The sequence below is a fragment of the Caretta caretta genome, chromosome 17 (genome assembly GCF_965140235.1).
Source record: "Caretta caretta isolate rCarCar2 chromosome 17, rCarCar1.hap1, whole genome shotgun sequence".
In the NCBI taxonomy this organism is placed as follows: domain Eukaryota; kingdom Metazoa; phylum Chordata; order Testudines; family Cheloniidae; genus Caretta; species Caretta caretta.
In genome coordinates, this window is record NC_134222.1 from 19,432,177 (window position 1) to 19,448,270 (window position 16,094).

At 54.0% G+C, this 16,094-nt stretch overlaps 1 protein-coding gene across 2 annotated transcripts in view; it reads right to left on the minus strand.

The window, feature by feature from the left end:
* Positions 1–16,094, minus strand: part of LOC125624107 (ras GTPase-activating protein 4) — a 49,829-nt gene that overhangs the window by 12,951 nt on the left and 20,784 nt on the right. The window contains exons 4-10 of one of the 2 annotated variants that reach the window (XM_048824454.2): positions 13,668–13,729; positions 10,920–11,049; positions 5,259–5,340; positions 2,946–3,077; positions 1,756–1,847; positions 1,175–1,292; positions 147–300 (exon numbers count right to left, since the gene is read on the minus strand). In XM_048824454.2, coding sequence (XP_048680411.1) covers positions 147–300; positions 1,175–1,292; positions 1,756–1,847; positions 2,946–3,077; positions 5,259–5,340; positions 10,920–11,049; positions 13,668–13,729 — 770 coding nt within the window. Of the gene's footprint in view, positions 1–146; positions 304–1,174; positions 1,293–1,755; positions 1,848–2,945; positions 3,078–5,258; positions 5,341–10,919; positions 11,050–13,667; positions 13,730–16,094 lie in introns of both variants that reach the window. The other variant, XM_048824453.2, reaches the window with a different exon arrangement.

Consider the following 16,094-nt stretch of genomic DNA (forward strand, 5'->3'; position numbering starts at 1 on the left):
AGGCAGAAAGCGGGGAAGTGACTTATTCAAGGCCACCCAGCAGAGCCAGGAATAGAACCCAGTCCAGGGCTCTATCCGCTAGACTGTAGCTGGGTCACTTGTTGCTAGTGTAATAACAGGCTCCTCCCCATATCCTCGTGCCTCACCCGTTTTATCCAGCTCCAGCTTGAAGAGGAGATCCAGGAACTCTTTGGCCAAGCCTTGGCCTAGGAAGAGCTTGACGAGGTTGATGGCCACTTCCTGTCTGCACTCCGCCGTTGTAGTTTCATCGATCAGGGTGATTAAATGAAGCTTCCCATCCTGCTGGGAAGAGAAGCAGGGGCTGCAGTGAGTGGAAGAGGCAGGCAGGATAAGGCCTTTCCCCTCGGCAGGGCACACTGGGTTCTGGGGAGTTTTCTTGGCAGCTGGCAGCTCTGGAGGCTGAAGTCCTTTGTCTACAGAGCGAGTACAGCCTACGCATTGGCAGAACTGGGGTAACCAACCCCGCTTGGGCTGACAGTGGGGTTCGAAACCCTGCATCATCAGTGATAAAAGCACAAGCCTCTGCCACGTGAGCTACAGGAGTGACTCCCTTAGCTGCCAGCTGTAGTAGACTGCTACCCTCTTATGTGGTGCCAGCCACTGGACAGAGACAAAGACCGCACTCGCTCAGTGTGGATTATACTGGCTTCCCCCATGCAGCCGCACCAAAACGCCTTACTTAGACTGTAGGCTGCTTAGGGCTGGGGCCATCTCTGTTTGTACAGCACCTAGCACAACGGGGTCCTGGGCTGGGACTCTGGCTCCTAGGTGCTATCACAATACAAACAGATGATGGTTAATCAGTCTAGCGGGGCTATGTCTGGGATGTCGGTCACGGCATGAGAAGAATTGATGGGGGCCTTGAGCAGATGTCGAATGGTAATTGGCTGATGGCCTGAAATGAGCTGATCATCAGCAGGGAATGATATTTTGGTCACTACCAACCTAGCTCATTGCGAGTCACAGGAGCCACTTGCGGCCTGCAGGGTGGCTGACCGGGAGCTCTTACTAGATGATCAGAATGACCTTAAAACTCTAGGACTTTGAATTCCTGTTTTGAACAGGGGTGATGCCAGGAAATATTAGCCATGTGCCCAGCTGAGCAGCCGCCCAGCTCTGTCCTGTGTGAGACGGTGTGGTGCAGCCAGCTCACCTTGGGCCCCGCTTTTACTTCTTGGCACAGCAGCTGGACCAGAGGCTGGTAGTAACTGCCTGGCAGCACTGTCTCATCTCGAACCCTCACCTGCAGCTGCAGGGAGCCCAGGTTGCCTCTGAAATGGATGAAGCACAGAACCAAAGCGTGGAGAGAAGCCAGAAGCCGAGAATGAGCGACAGGGGATGGATCACCTGGTGATGACCTGTTCTGTTCATTCCCTCTGGGGCACCTGGCACTGGCCACTGTCGGAAGACAGGATACTGGGCTAGATGGATCTTTGGTCTGACCCAGTAGGGCCGTTCTTATGTTCCTATGAGATACCACATGTACCAGGACCCACGAGGACACCCACCCGATCGTGGTGTGCAGAAACACCACGGGCGGGCGTCCCTTTGGAAAGGCTGGCACAGAAATACAGACGCAGAGGGGAGAGCGCCCCCTACCGCGTCGCCTGCCTTGCAAGCCCCAGGAACGGCGGGGTCAGCACTGCCTAGGAGGGACAGCACCCCCTGCTGAATCCCCTGGCATTCTCTCTGCGTTTTATGGCATGAAAACGTAACTGGATAAGACGGACTCACTCATCCACTCTGGGCTTGGATTTATCTGGCCTCAGCCTGAACCATCCTTCCTCTTGCTGAACGGTCTGTGACCCCTGGATATTAAACACCACCTAGGAAGAACGCAGGAGGAGAAAGCTGGCAAGGAAAACGTAACCCTCTCCCTGACTGGGTTACCACAGGGCACTTTCGCTAGCGGATCACTTCTGGAATAGTTCCAACGAGTCTCACCAGCTACTTCTCTCACAGTTCGCTCGTTCCCATGGCCAACTGCACATATTACACCACCACCTAGGAGGCAGCAACTGAGATCAGGGCCCCCAGGGTGCTAGGCGCTGTCCATGCACAGAATGAGAGAGAGTCCCTTCTCCAAGGCGCTTACAGCGTAACAGACAAGAGAGAGACACAGGGTGAGAGAAAGGATTTCACAGATGGGGAGCTGAGACCCAGAGAGATTGGGTGACCCACCCGAAGTCCCACATGAAGGCTGTGGCAAAGGTGGGAACTGACTCCTGGTGCAGTTCTGAATCCTGAACGCCCCCTTCCTCCGCTAGGCCATGCTCAGGATGCTTGCGGTTAGCCTAGAGATGGCCCAGAACCAGACGCTTCTATCTGAACTCCCAGCGTGCCCTGGAACTTCAGTGGTTTGGATAAAAATAATGAAAATACTTAACCTTCTACCTGACTTCCCCGAGGGGCTGGCAGCACTGTACAAAGGAAGGCAGAATTATTTCATCCTAACTTAGGTGTTTCCACCTAAGCATCTAATTCTCACTCTTTGATTTTACAGTGATGGGAAGTTCCTGAGCCCCTCCCCATCTTTAATGCATTGATCCTGCGAGGCAGGGCGGTGCTGTCATCCCCTGGCACAGATTAGGCACACAACGGCTACGGGACTTGCTCAAGGCCACACAGGAAGGCTGTGGCAGAGCTGAGAATTCATTCCAGGTCTCCTGAGTCCCAGACTAGTGCCCTGAGCACTGGGCCATCCTGCCTCCATTTCAAAGATGGGAGAAACTGAGGCACGGGGCGGCAACAGGGTTTACCAAGGCTACAGAGAGAGTCAGTGGTGGAGCTGGAACCAGACCCTCAAGGTGTCTGACTCACAGCCCCGTGTCTGATCCATGAAGCTTATTAAATATTAATCCTACTGACTGTATAAGAACCAGGCCAATGGAGGTGGCTCTGATCAGCTGGCGGTCGCCCCTCACCTTCCCCAGGAAGTCGTTCCTGCTGACGAGATCCCAGTCCCACACCTCAATGCAGAGCTTCTCTGTGGCCGACTTGTCCAGGTCAAACTCAAAGGTCTCGTTCCAGCGGGGGTAGCAGGATTTCTTGACCACCTTTGGGCAAGGCAAAACAGTACAGCTTTCATCACCCTCCCCAGCGGGATCTGTCATGCTCCACTAAGCAGCTCAGGACAAGGGAACAGCATCTCACCGAGTCACCAAGCAAATTAAAGGAAAAAAATTTTTTTTTTGGTTTTTTGGTTTTTTAAAAATAAAGAGAGTGTTCTTACCTGTGTCACTAACAGCCCTTAGATTATTCTTCCTGGCCTTGATTCTTGACCTGATTCACTGCGGCTATGCACCTTGCCTGGTCGTCTGCATCAGTGCAAAGCACCTCACGCCCACTTTGCACAGCGTGAGTGACCACGCAAGGCACAGGACAGGGAATATCAGGCCCTGCATTTGCAGAGATGGCCTCAAGCCACAGTCGCCAGAGCCAGATCTCCAGCACCTCAGAGCTGAGGAGTGGTGAAAGCCTAGGGGTTTGGGGCAGCCGGTTATAAAATGGTTCTGACAATCTAAAGGGGCACTCAAATGCATACACATTTACATTTAAGACCACCGGAAGGCCTCTTCCCTCCTAGAGTGGTATAATGTGGACTTAGTGTCACTGAGAATTCAGGCCGTTGATTCTCATGCACTACAGCTGGTTTAGATCCCAAACACAATTGTTAACCCCCGCTCCTCACAGCCCCGTGTTGCCATGACACAGTGTTACTAACTCTTGTGATTTCATAGGGAGTCTTGTCACAGGTCACGTTTCACTGAAAGCCCCAGCTCCTAGAGTCATGTGATTATGGGGGGGGGGGAGAAATCACAGCTTTCCTTTTATAAAAGTAAGTTTCTAGCTCACAATGGCGAAAACGTGACCCAAAGGTTCAAAACACCCAAGGCAAATAAAAAGAACCCAATTTCCTTTCTTTAAGCCAATCTCGTGATTTTTGAGGGGACGTTTGTGGTGGTCAGTACTGATGCCTTTGTGCTTTGTAACTGGGCAATCATTTCGATTCCTATCGGCTCTGGTAAAACTTTTTCTTTAAAAAAAAAAAAACCCCAACTGTACAGAAGCTAAACTTTAGGTCTAAACTACCTACATTTCCATTCCCAGCATCAGCAGATCTCTCAGTCTGCTGACTTCTTCTCACAGGAAAACAGTTCCTATGCATCGTTTGCCATCCAGGAACAGGACGGGCAGGGACCTCCTGGGTCATGGAGCGTAGCACGCGGCTATTGCAGGCAAGCCCATACAATCCCACTCCTAAATTTATCAAGCTCCACCTTAAAACCAGGTAGGTTTCTTGTCCCCACTATTCTTGTTGGATTCCAGAGCCTCGCTCCTCTCATGGTCAGAAACCTTCTAATTTCCAGCCTCCGTTTTTTCAGGGTCAGTTTACCGCCATTGGTTCTTCATTTAGCTTCAGCTGCTCTTCCCCGTCCCTTGCATTTACCCTCCTGCCGTACATCTAGAGGGCACCTGGATCCCTTCCCCAGATGGGCATAACTACTTCCCCGTGATCAGATAGTACCGTTCTGACAGTCCCCACTCTGCTAAACCGGAGGTGCTGACCTGGACTGAGAGGCTATGCCCATGTCTGGAATGAAGTTTATACTCCCGTACTAGGTCACTGCAAAGAGGCCTAGGTCGGATACAGACAGTGCCACCAGAGCTGAGCTGCAAGGCTGGCAATGACAGGAGTCCAACAGGGCACTAGAAATGGGGCCATGCTACAACATTTCGATTGGGGGTGCCAATCCCCCCCCAAAGCCTGGGGTTGTTCAGACCTCAGGAGTCTGGCTCAGGCCCATCCCGAGAGGAAATCCTGAGGCAGTTCGTCTTCTACCTGAAATAACGTCACTGAAATGGCTCATAGCGCCACACCCGAGCGGCTTTCCTCCTGGAGTCCTGAACACGACCAGGGCCAAACTCTGGCCTGACGTATACCGCCCCGAGCCATCCCGTTAGCACCAACACAACCTCTGCACAGAACGAGGCTCCCAGGGCTCTGGTCCCAGTGATGCTCACATGTAACTTTCAGTGCTAACTGATCCATCCAAGAGTAACCTTGGATGCTGTGTCTGTGAAGGGTGCTGTGCTACAAACATGACCCATGCGGCTGACTGCATCCCTGGGTCTCCCCTTGGGGAAGGGAAAGGCAGAGGGAGTTTCTAGCACAGGCTGCTCTCCTCCCTGTCCCCACAATGGGATCAACACCCCAAGCTGCTCTCTCGACTCACCGAGCTCTCCTGGGTCTTGCTGTTGTAGCGAACTCTGACGAAGGGATCGGAAGCGCCATTCCGGTCTTTCCGAGCCAAATCTCTGCAGAGAGAGGAGGAATCAGAAGGGCCTTAGCACAAAAGAGCTTCTGACTAGAGCTGGCAATCTTTTTCAATGGAAACGAGTCAGTGCAAAATGTAGATGAAGGTCGACCGAAACGTTTCGCCAATCATGGTTGGCCCAGAACCAAACTCAATTCGGACAGGGCTCATTTGGACGTTTCAAAGTGACCTTTTTGTTAGAAAATTTCCTTCAGTTTTATTGAAGCCAACGTAAAAAATAAGAATTTTTTTAAAAAAGCTCAAAATCTAAATGAAATGTTTCATTTTTGTTGGAAATTTAAAAAAAAATGTTTTTGTTGTGGGTCAAATAAAAAAGGGGTTTTTTTTGGAACTGCCACTGACCTAAGCTCTGCTTGAGCTACCAGCAGCTTTAGGGGAACCTGCAAGATCCTCCCTTTTCCTACCGAAAGCACAAAAGAACGGGGGCCAGTTCATGGTGAGCACCATAAAAGAATCTGCTACCTAACCAAAGCTGCTTTCAAATGCGTGTTCCCTCCTACATTACTCCTGGCTGCTGCATGCCTACAGGGACAGAGGAAGGAAGCCCATCTGCAGGGGAAAGAAGGGGAACAAGCTGCATGTCCGTAACTGGTGTGAATGTTGATGGGAAGGTAGGGGAGTCATGGATGGAGGGAGGGATCTGCCATGTGGCCCAGTCAGGGCTAGGAGATAAGGGCAATAACTTGATACCTCATGGGGTACCAGCTGCTTCCACAGAGCTCCTGTACATGTCACACAGGGCTGTGGCATGAGCAAGAAACACTGTCCCAGTATCCCTTGGGTGGGGGGTAGGGCCATTGACAGGTGCAGGTTTGAGAGCACTGGGTGATCCAGACTGGCCACTGAAAGCAGCCAGCGGTGTGATGTCCTGGGGTGCCAGCTGTTTCTTGGTAAACAAGGGCTAACTCCAGCTCAGCGTCCCCCACTCTTTGTATGAGCGCTCAGGGAAAAGCCAACAACAGCGGAACTTGGGGGAAGATGGGAGAGAACTCTTTTGGGAAGGTCAAGCTGCCCTCTCAGGGTCATGGAAATTGCTACACTGGTCCAATAGCCCATCTCTGGTAGTGGCCAGCATCAGCTGCTTCAGAGGAATCATCTTTCTAACACCCATGAGTCAGAGGCTCACTGGAAGAACGAGAGTTTACATTCCTTCCCACCTTTTCCCCATCCTCGCTATTGTAACCCTGGACCTTCTCATTATTCATATATATGGCCAATTCTTTTCGCGATCCTTCTAAGCTCTTGGCCTCAGTGACATCTTGTGGCAATGAGTTCAATGGGCCAATTGCATGGTGGGTAAACACTTATTTCTTCGTGTGTGTCTGTCAGCGACATTCCCTGTACTTACAAGACAGAGTGAACAGAAGGGCCCTGATCTACCTTCTCTCTACCATTCATTATTTCAGCATGTCGCCTCTCTCAGGTAAGCAGTCCTGTCTCCCCCCTCTTTTCCAGGCCTTTAATCATTCTTGTTGCCAGTCTCCGAGCCCCCTCTACTTCTGCTCTAGCCTTTTCAACGTAGCGTGACCAGGTGGGATACATTTCAGATAAGCACACACTACCGATTGATATAATGAATACACGCTATTTTCAGGAACGTGCCCAACTCCAGGCATGAGGCAGCGTTCTCACTCTTTTGTTGCTTACGGTAACTTGGTCTGATCTCTGGTTAGAGACACCCTCCCAAGAGGCAAACCCTTTGCTGACTGCATGTGTGCTTTGTCTCTGCAGATGCAACCCAGCTGCTTACACAGATGTGTTGGAAGAAGGCATGAAATTGATCAGATTCCAGCAAAATCTGCAGTAGAATTGTCTGATGAAATATTTCTACTAGTATCCCTTCTGGCCTTATAACCGATGAAGAGACACATGCCGGCCCCATTCCCTAAAGTGCCCTTATTCTCCCCCACCCCCCCCCAACCAGCCCCTCCACCAGTCATTTCTTACCAAGTAAAAATTCAAGCACCGCTCCAACTAAGTCTCGCTGTAGCTAGACACACAAGTTATTTCCACAGGTGGCATCCCCCATATCTTTTCAGAGCAGTTCAATTGAACCCTCATGGTTTTGAAAAAACAACCAACCAGCCCAGTTTATTACCCTCTCTCTTTAGCAAGAGAATTCCCGCCTGCTTTAAACTCGCCCAAGAGATTACTTCCACTGACATAGGTTTTCTATGGCAAAGTTCACGTTGTTCACGGGGTATTGATGAACTGGGAATAAAATGCTTATGGCCTTCCGTAGGCCAAGAGCAACGGTGTATTTTTAGTCTGGATGGCTTAAAATAAAGAATGACAGGCCAAGAAAGAACGAAAGCAAAGTCTCAATGGCAGAGCACATCGTGTGTGCACGCGTCCGACCCCCCCCCACGACACCCCCTTCATATTCATTTCATTACAGCCGAGTCCACTCTGCCTCCTACGCTCCAAGTTGTTCCCTGGGATCTAAACACATCCATGGTTGCGTCAAAGCACTTCTGATCACCTACACTATCCTTTATTAACAAGACAGAGCTCAGCCGATCCCGCTGTTCAGAATTCAAATGGCAGAGATCCCTGTGGGATGATGCTTTTAACTGGGGTTGATGTGCACAGGGCTCCAGGGCATTTTAGTAAGGATGCCGTATTATTTGCCTTAGAGAACTGGCAGGTACAAAGAGACTAGTGGGGAAGACGCATTCCCACGCAGTCCTCTCTCTGACTCATACGGGCTGGGTCCTCAGCTAGCGCAAATCAACACCCTCAGCAGAGCTCCCCAGAAGGAGCAGAGTGACGCCAGTTTACATTGTGAGGGACTGAAGCTAAAAATAGCCAGACACCCAAACCAGACTCATCCTCTTTAATTAGGGAATTAAAGAGCCTAACGTGTTTCAAGTGCTCCCTTTCCAGAATACACAGGGCGGGTTGGAGCCAGGCGACAGGCTCCATCAGCATGCATGGAGTGTCGCTGACTGCTAGCCAGGAAAAGCCACCCTCTGCTGCCAGGCTTACGTGTGCAAAGGGAAAATCTGAAGCGTCAAAGCCACATGCAGGGTTGGCCAATGAGGCGTTTCCCAGAGCGAGTCACACAAGGGGCTCGTTTGTTTCACAGGGAGTCGCAGGTTCTGGCACTCACCCCTAGAATTTGCACTCGTCACTTCCCTCCTCCCAGCTCCCTGCTGCTGGGGGAAGTGCCCGGGGGTGGGTGGGGTGGCCTGTTAAGCAGACATGGAAAATAATGAAGCGTAAAACAGTAACGGGGCAACCAACAGACCCAGCAGACTCCTTGATGATGCAGTTCAGTGATTGGAGATGCCAACAGACCAAAGAAAGGGGCTGCCTTCTCTCCTCCTGCCCCACCAAAGAGGGACTAGACCCACACCTAGGGGCTGCGGTTGATATCAGGGCCTCTGGGTACTACCACGGTATGAATATTAATTCCTTATTGTTCGTTAATAGAGGAATAATACCCCACAGCTACAGAATGCTGCTGAGTACCTGGGTGGGTACACTCCAGGCTGCTGCAGGGATTTGCGCTTGGTGACGGAGTATATGAATCACTGCATACTGAACCAATGGCCCGGGGGTCACGTCTCACATAGGACGTGCTGCCTTTCAGAGGAGAGAGGCCCTGAGCACGCGTGCTCATTAGAATCCCCTGGGAAGAGAAACCCCAGGATCCTGACCAGATTCCTCCCTAAACTCCCCCTGCAATGTCACTTGGACAACACACGCCTCCCGTTGTGGGCTGCTCAGTTGCAAGGATCCCTGCCCACAGGCAGTCTGGCTCAGAGCAGGGCTGAAGACAGTGAATATTCGCTCCATGGGGCCCAGCAAACCCCAGGAGGGAATTGTGTCCGAATCTCTCCTGTAGGTGCCCTGCTGTTCCCTCCCCACGTAGCCCTTGGAACAAGCCTCCTGGCCATTAGATGGACTGCTGGTCATTGCGGGAGTGCAGGGTACTCCCCCCAGAGCCAGCGGAAAGGTCAGGAGAGGGAGGGGGAATCCTGGTGAGTCACAGGGAAGGGAACTCCAGGCAGCTTGCGGGCTTGGGGAAGCGGATTCCCTGCAGCTCCCCAGGGGCTTCTCCTCCCCGCTGCGCCTGGCTGAGAGCGCAGGCTGGGCCGCTTGGCTGCTCTGAGGGGGCGGACGAGAGAGAGCCGCCTCAAGGGCGCTCTGCCCAAACAAAACGCTGGCTTCCCATCTGCGCAGCCTTCGTGGGTCACAGAGCCCCGACTCGGGAGGCAGATGGCTAATGCCTGGGGAGGCTGGTACCTGGAGCAAATACCCGGCAGCAGCTGGCACAGTCTTGCCCACGCTGCAGCAGGAAGGCCCCCGCGCCAGCCTGGCACTGCCTGCAGGCCCCAGTCCTCACAGCCCCACGGCAGAGCCGGGGCCAGACATGAAGCGGTCTCCAGGAGCGCAGCCCAGGGGCTCTCGAGGCGCAGGCCCCAGGGGAGGAAATGGTTACGCAGAGGCTGAACGGAGGAAGGAGAGGCCCATCCTTGGGGTCAGCAGTTGCCCACCGGTAGCCCCCACCTGCACCAGATTCTCACACAGCCTGTCACGTTTGTAGCAGCTGGGGTCTTGGGACTCATTTAACAGGGAGCCCTGTGGTGGAGGGAGCTCAGCTGGGCGTCCAGCCGGAGCCACAGGGAAGATTAACCCCTCATTAGAGGCAGGCAGGCCAAACGCCTTTTCAGTCTAGCTCCTGCTGTTCTGCCAGTTGCATCAGACCGTGCGCTGCGGGTGCTGTGCACACAAGGACGGCCAGGATGCAGCAGACACAGGGTCCATCTTGCCCAGCGTCTTGTCCCCAACTGGGGCCCGCAGCAGTCGTTGCAGAGGCAGGGACAAGAGACCCCAGAATGGAATAATCCGGCCCCAGGGGGACGTTTCTTCCCAGCCCCAGGCACCTAGTGGTTGATCTATGGCCTGAAGCAGGAGGAGTCTGATCCTTTTTAATTTAATTTTCTCAATATCCAGATAAACGTCTGATCCTTTTCCAAATCCTGTTAAGCTCTTGGTCTCAGTGACATCCTGTGGTAATGAGTTCCACAGGCTAATTATACCCCAGGTAGCAATAATACTTAGCTCCTATATAGCACTGTTCATCAGCAGAGCTCAAGGCGCTTTACAAAGGAGGTCAGTATACTTAGCTCCACTTTACAGATGGGGAAACTGAGGCATAGGGAGGAGAAGTGACTTGCTCAAGCTCATCCAGCAGGCCAGTGGCAAAGGTGGGACTAGAACCCAGGCCAGTGTTCCAGCCACTAGATCACACTGCCTTCCTCGTAACATCACTGGACGTCCCTTTCTTCTCATTTTATGAGCAAGGGTAAAAGAAAGAGTCCCAGCGACCTGGTATATATTGCTTATTACCACACACACACCCCTCTGTGACAGCCCCCGCCCCTTTAGAGCCTTACCGGTACATTGCACTGCCCTGAGGTTTTAAACCCCTCCTCCTTTCCAGGACCCTGATCAGTTTCATTGCTCTTCTTTGGACTCTTCCTGGAGAGCAAAGGGGCATTAGCAGCTTCCTCCCTGCAGGCCTGTCTCTGCCTTGCTCCACCCCCTTACCTGGCTTCAAACACCCTGCAGCGCAGCTTCCTTGCCACGTCGCTGCCCAGGATCTCGATCTGGAGGTGGATTTCCCCCTGCACCTCCTCGTCGGGATCGATTTCGGCCAGGTTCAGCCAGCCACTGTAGCCTAGACAGAGAGAACAGCTGGTAGAGAAGGCTGTGTGTGCCTCCCTGCCACGGGTTTGTCTGGTCAGGCCCGTTTTCCACACAGGAAATTAATAATAATAAATAATAATAATACCTTGCTCTTATGTAGGGCTTTCCATCAGGAGATCTCAAAGCGCTTCACAAGTTTTAATGCATTTCTCCTCCCAACACCCCTGGGAGGCAGGGCTGGTGGGGCTGTCATCCCCATGGTACAACTGGGGAACTGAGGCTAAGAGCTAAGTGACTTGCCCAGGGTCACTCAAAGTCTGTAGCAGAGCACGAACTTGACCTTGAGTCTCACAAGGCCTCACTAGGCTAGTGCCCAAACCACGGACCCATCACAGTGTCACACAGTCGGCTCACACTACTCCCCCAAGACACAGACTGACATTGAATTTAATGCTGGCAAAAGGTACCAGGCTTAGAGCCCAAAGTCATCTCTCTGCAGAGCCCTTCCCACCAACGAGCCTGGCGCCTAACCTGGAAGGAGAGGAGATCTGGGTCTGCAAGCCTGCTCAGACCCCAGCTTTCCCACTGCCGACACAGGTGCCCGTTACCGTGAGCAGTGGCTGGTGGCATGTGCCACGCAGACCCTGTCCCAGAAGAACCAGGCTAGCACCTCAGTTTGCAGGCGAGGTATCAAAGGGTAATGACATTCAGTCACCTCTGGTCTCAGACCAGGCCCAAGCTGGCAGCCTAGCGGGGAAAGGCACGGTACCCCGTTACCAATCCCCTGAACCACCCAAAGCCTCTCACTGCTAGGGGCAGTGGGGTGGTGCAGGACCCTTTACCTGGATCTTTAGCCTCTCTGGCGTCCAAAAGAGCCAGAGAGTTCCCAAGTCCCCACAAATGTGGACAGACCCCCCCATAGGGCAGCTTCCTTCCCTTTTGCAGCCTCCTCTGGGCTGGACCCAGCTGCCCAGACAGACACATGCAGGAGGGAGGCCAGCGCAGAGTTCCCCCTCCCCGCCTCCTCCACCCACGCAGCATTCGCTGCCCTTGTCTAGCGGCTGGCTCAGCTGGGCAAGAGTAAGCAGAGGACGTGAGCTGCCTACTCAAGGATGGGGGGACTGAGGCAGCCAGAGACCTGCATGACTCATCCCTGATATAGGTGGGAGATTGTTTCCTCCTGGCAAGAAGGATTTGCAATACAGGGGGGCTTATCGGAACTCGCTCTCTGCTCCCTCTTAACTAGTTTGCAGCTAGTTCACCCCTTCGATCCAGCCACTAGCTAGAACACGGGCCGAATCGCCAGGAGTACGGGATGGCTCCAGTTTGCAGGGAGGGCTGGCCCACCACCCCGGGGCCGTGGCAACTTGCAGCTCGGCAGAGCTCAGAACGGGGGGCGCTCTCTGCACAGAGGGAGCGATGGGAGCCTGCTGGAATGAGCAGCTATGCTCCTGTGCTGCAAACTAGCCCTTAGCGCAGGGGTGGGCAAACTTTGGCCCGAGGGCCACATCGGGGCTGCAAAACCATATGGAGGGCAGGGTAGACTCTGCCTCCCCAAACAGCCTGGCCCCCACCCCCTATCCGCCCCTCCCACTTCCTGCCCCCTGACTGCCCCCCTCAGAACCCCAGACCCATCCAAGCCCCCCACCCCTGCTCCCTATCCACACCCCTGCCCCCTGGGAACCCCCCCATCCAACCCCCTCTGTTCCCAGTCCCCTGACTGCCCCCCCCAGAACCTCCCCTGACTGCCCCCTGGGATCCCCTTGCCCAACCCCACCCACCCTCTTACCATGCCCAGTAGGAGCTCGCAGCCCCGCCCCCGGCCAGAGCCAGCCACACTGCCTGGCAGGAGTGGAGGACCAGAGCTGTGGCAGTATCTGAGGCTGAGGGGGAAGGGGGGACAGCAGGGATGGGGCCGGGAGCCCAGGGGCCCGGCAGGACAGTCCCGCGGGCCGGATGTGGCCCGTAGTTTGCCCACCTCTGCCTTAGCGCGTCCTCTCAGAGTCCCAGCAAAGGCACAGCAGGGGACAGAGATTACACTCACCAACAAAACACAATGCTAGTGTGTTGCAGGGAGATGGCGCATTGGGACCCAGGCTGCACCGATCTGGGGCAGCGTCTTGCAGACGGAGGGTTTGCATGCAGCGTTCATTAGTCACCGAACATGGCAGCACATGGCTTGGAGACTACGCTAGGACACGGACTGCACGGATTCACAGGGGGACTGGAACGAGTGACAGCCCAAACTCCAAATCAAATGCCATTGCATTTGCCACACCCAAGTTTTCCGAGGCATCATGCACGGGGGGGGTCTGCACAGTGCCCGGTGCAGTAGCAGGGCACTAGTGCTTGAGGGTTCAATTCTACATTCTTAGATGCAACCAGGCAAGGTGGTCGCTTTTGACGGGGCTGCGTAAACAGCAGGGGAGAAGCCGCAAGAGAAATTCTGGCTGGCTCATGACTGCTATCAGCTGTGGGGTCAAGCCTTGCTTTCGTTTCCACTGGTGCAACTCCCCTGAAGCAGCTCTCTAAGCCGCTTCCCAGCGTCAGCTCGGTGCCCCCGGGGAAAGGGACCGTGCTGATTCGTGTCTGGCGGCATGCACAGCTATACATAGAAACCGACTCAGCTGGAGTGAGAATCGGCCTTACCCTTCGGATGCTCAGTCAGCACGTCCCGTGTGACACAGACTTTCCCGATAACATCATCACGGCTGGGGAAACAAAACAAAGCACCTCGCAGTGTAGGGGCCGAGCCAATGTAAAATCTCGACATGCCAAACCCCTGCAGACATCCGATTCAAATCCCCAGGTTGGAGCCTGACCCCATGGTTCTAACTTGCTAACTCGCTTTCTGGTTCAGACACGGACAAGATTTTGACATAACCCACCCCAACCCACAGTCCTAGTTAGGGCAGTAGCTAAGCCGGTGATTAAGTCCCAGTGACTTCACTTGGACACAAACATGTACTTACACGCAGTCCTGAATTGGGGCTATACCCCTGCTTTGGCCTCAAACCCAAGCCCTGGTCATCCCAGCCAACCTAGTTCCCAAAAGCACTTTCCATCAGCAGTTCTCAGAGCTTTACAGAGCAGGTCAGTAGCATTATCACCATTGCGCAGGTGGGGAAACTGAGGCACAGAGAAGGGACGTGACTTGGCCAAGGTCACCCAACAGCAGAGCTGGGAACAGAACCTGGGTTTCCCGAGTCCCATCACTGTGCTCCGCCAGGCCAGGCTGCCTCCCTTACCAGCCTGCTCAGGGTGCAGCCTCCTTGGCTCATTAATGCGCAATGCCATTTCCCCCTTAAAGAGCCCGCTCCAGAGAGATCTGGGAACTCTGCAGCTCCCTGGGAGCCCCCCTTAGCCTCTTGGGATCAGTTTCAGAGAGACGCTGCTGGGCAATCAGCCCAGCCTGTCACCTGGGCAAGTGCTGCTTCCCGCCCCCCCCCGCCCTCCTGTTTACAAAGCCCTGCTTCTTGCTGCTTCCCGGCTCCTCGCGTGGGCGGAGGAGCATTCCTTGCCAGGTTAGCTTGACTAAGCTTCCTGACCCATATCTGCTTGCGATGCTCTGTGTGCTGGGGCTCCACCGCTCCCCAAAACCCCAATGGTGCACACACCAGCACTGCACCACAGCAGTGACTAGAGGCTGGCAAGATGGCATCAGCGCTGCTGCGGGGATGGGGAAACTGAGGCACTGAGAGGGGACAAGACTTGCCCAAGCGCACCCAGTGACAGAGCAGAGACCCAGTCCAGCGTTCTATCCACTGGAGCCCTCCACCTCCCTCAATCCTGCCAGAGGCTTCCAACAAGCTGCTTGAGAGAGGCCACTAATTGGAAACATGCCTGTTGAAATTATTCTTCCCCTTTGCTGCGTGCACAACACATGTGTTATTGTAGGGTCACCGGGGAGCGAGAGTGCTGCACAAGCTGGGTTTGCTATTGTGTGGCTGCTGGCACTGCATACACCGTTGTGTTACCGTAGGGTTGCTCAGGAGTGCTGGGGCTCACGCGTTGGTTTGGTATTGCAGGGCGCTGACAAGGCCAGGCCACCCCATTTTATTATGGGAGGATTGCATGGGAATGGTGGACTTTGCACATTGCTCTGGTATTGCGGAGTAAGTAGATCAGGCCAGCTGGTTTGTTATCATAGGGTTGTGGGCAGGTGCGAGGTGCCATTCTTGCCCTGAATCATTTGTTGTGAGAAATAAAAATTCCCACAAAAAGAGTTACATACATTTAGCAAATTCCATGGGTGTTCACACACAAAGGCAGGCCCCACTGGGCTGACAGTCCAAATCTGCACCCTCTAGGTTTGAATGGCTTGTCCTCTTCCATTCCCACTTGCTTGCTCACTCTTGTGCATCAAGCTGACAACGGATTTCCTCTTCCATGACCGTGGGGTAACTGCTCATCTGGAGTTTCCTCTCCCATGTGTTAACCAGTGCTCCCATTGCCACACCGAACAGCCAGCCCTTGTCATCTGACGCTGGACCAGCATCTGTGCCCTCAATTACCTGTGTGCAGCTTGCAGGGGGGTTTGGCCCTCTGTCCTCCTGACATTCAGGGAGAGAGAACCCTGCAGTGACCCCATCACATTGTTCCAGCCCCTCCAGGCTAGGCGGTTGTTCAGCCCCTCTCCAGCTGACCAGGATTATTTGAAATGCTCTGCAGGCAGCTAAGTGAGCAGTTCAGCTGACTGATCCCCAGGGGAGGCAGAGACCTTCCCACATGGCTGGGTCTCCATCTGCGTTGCCAGCAGAAGGCATCGGGCAGCTCCCCGGCTGAGGGAAAACCCCTCACCTCCTTCACAGCCGGCAGGCCAAGAGCCAGACGCATTCCATGCCCCTCTCGGGAACAAGGTGCTTCCTACGCTCCTTAGCCAAAGACAGGGAAGGCCTCAAATTCCTACTGACCCTGCTAGAGTAGGGATGTTTTCATTCCTAGGCAGCTGAAAGCAGGGGGTTCACAAGAAGCCCCTCAATTTGTGGGACAGCCCTGATGCACGTTCCCTCCACCGAGGTCAACGAGATGAGGATCTGGCCCCGAGGCAGCTGGTAGTTCTTAGCCCAGCCCAGA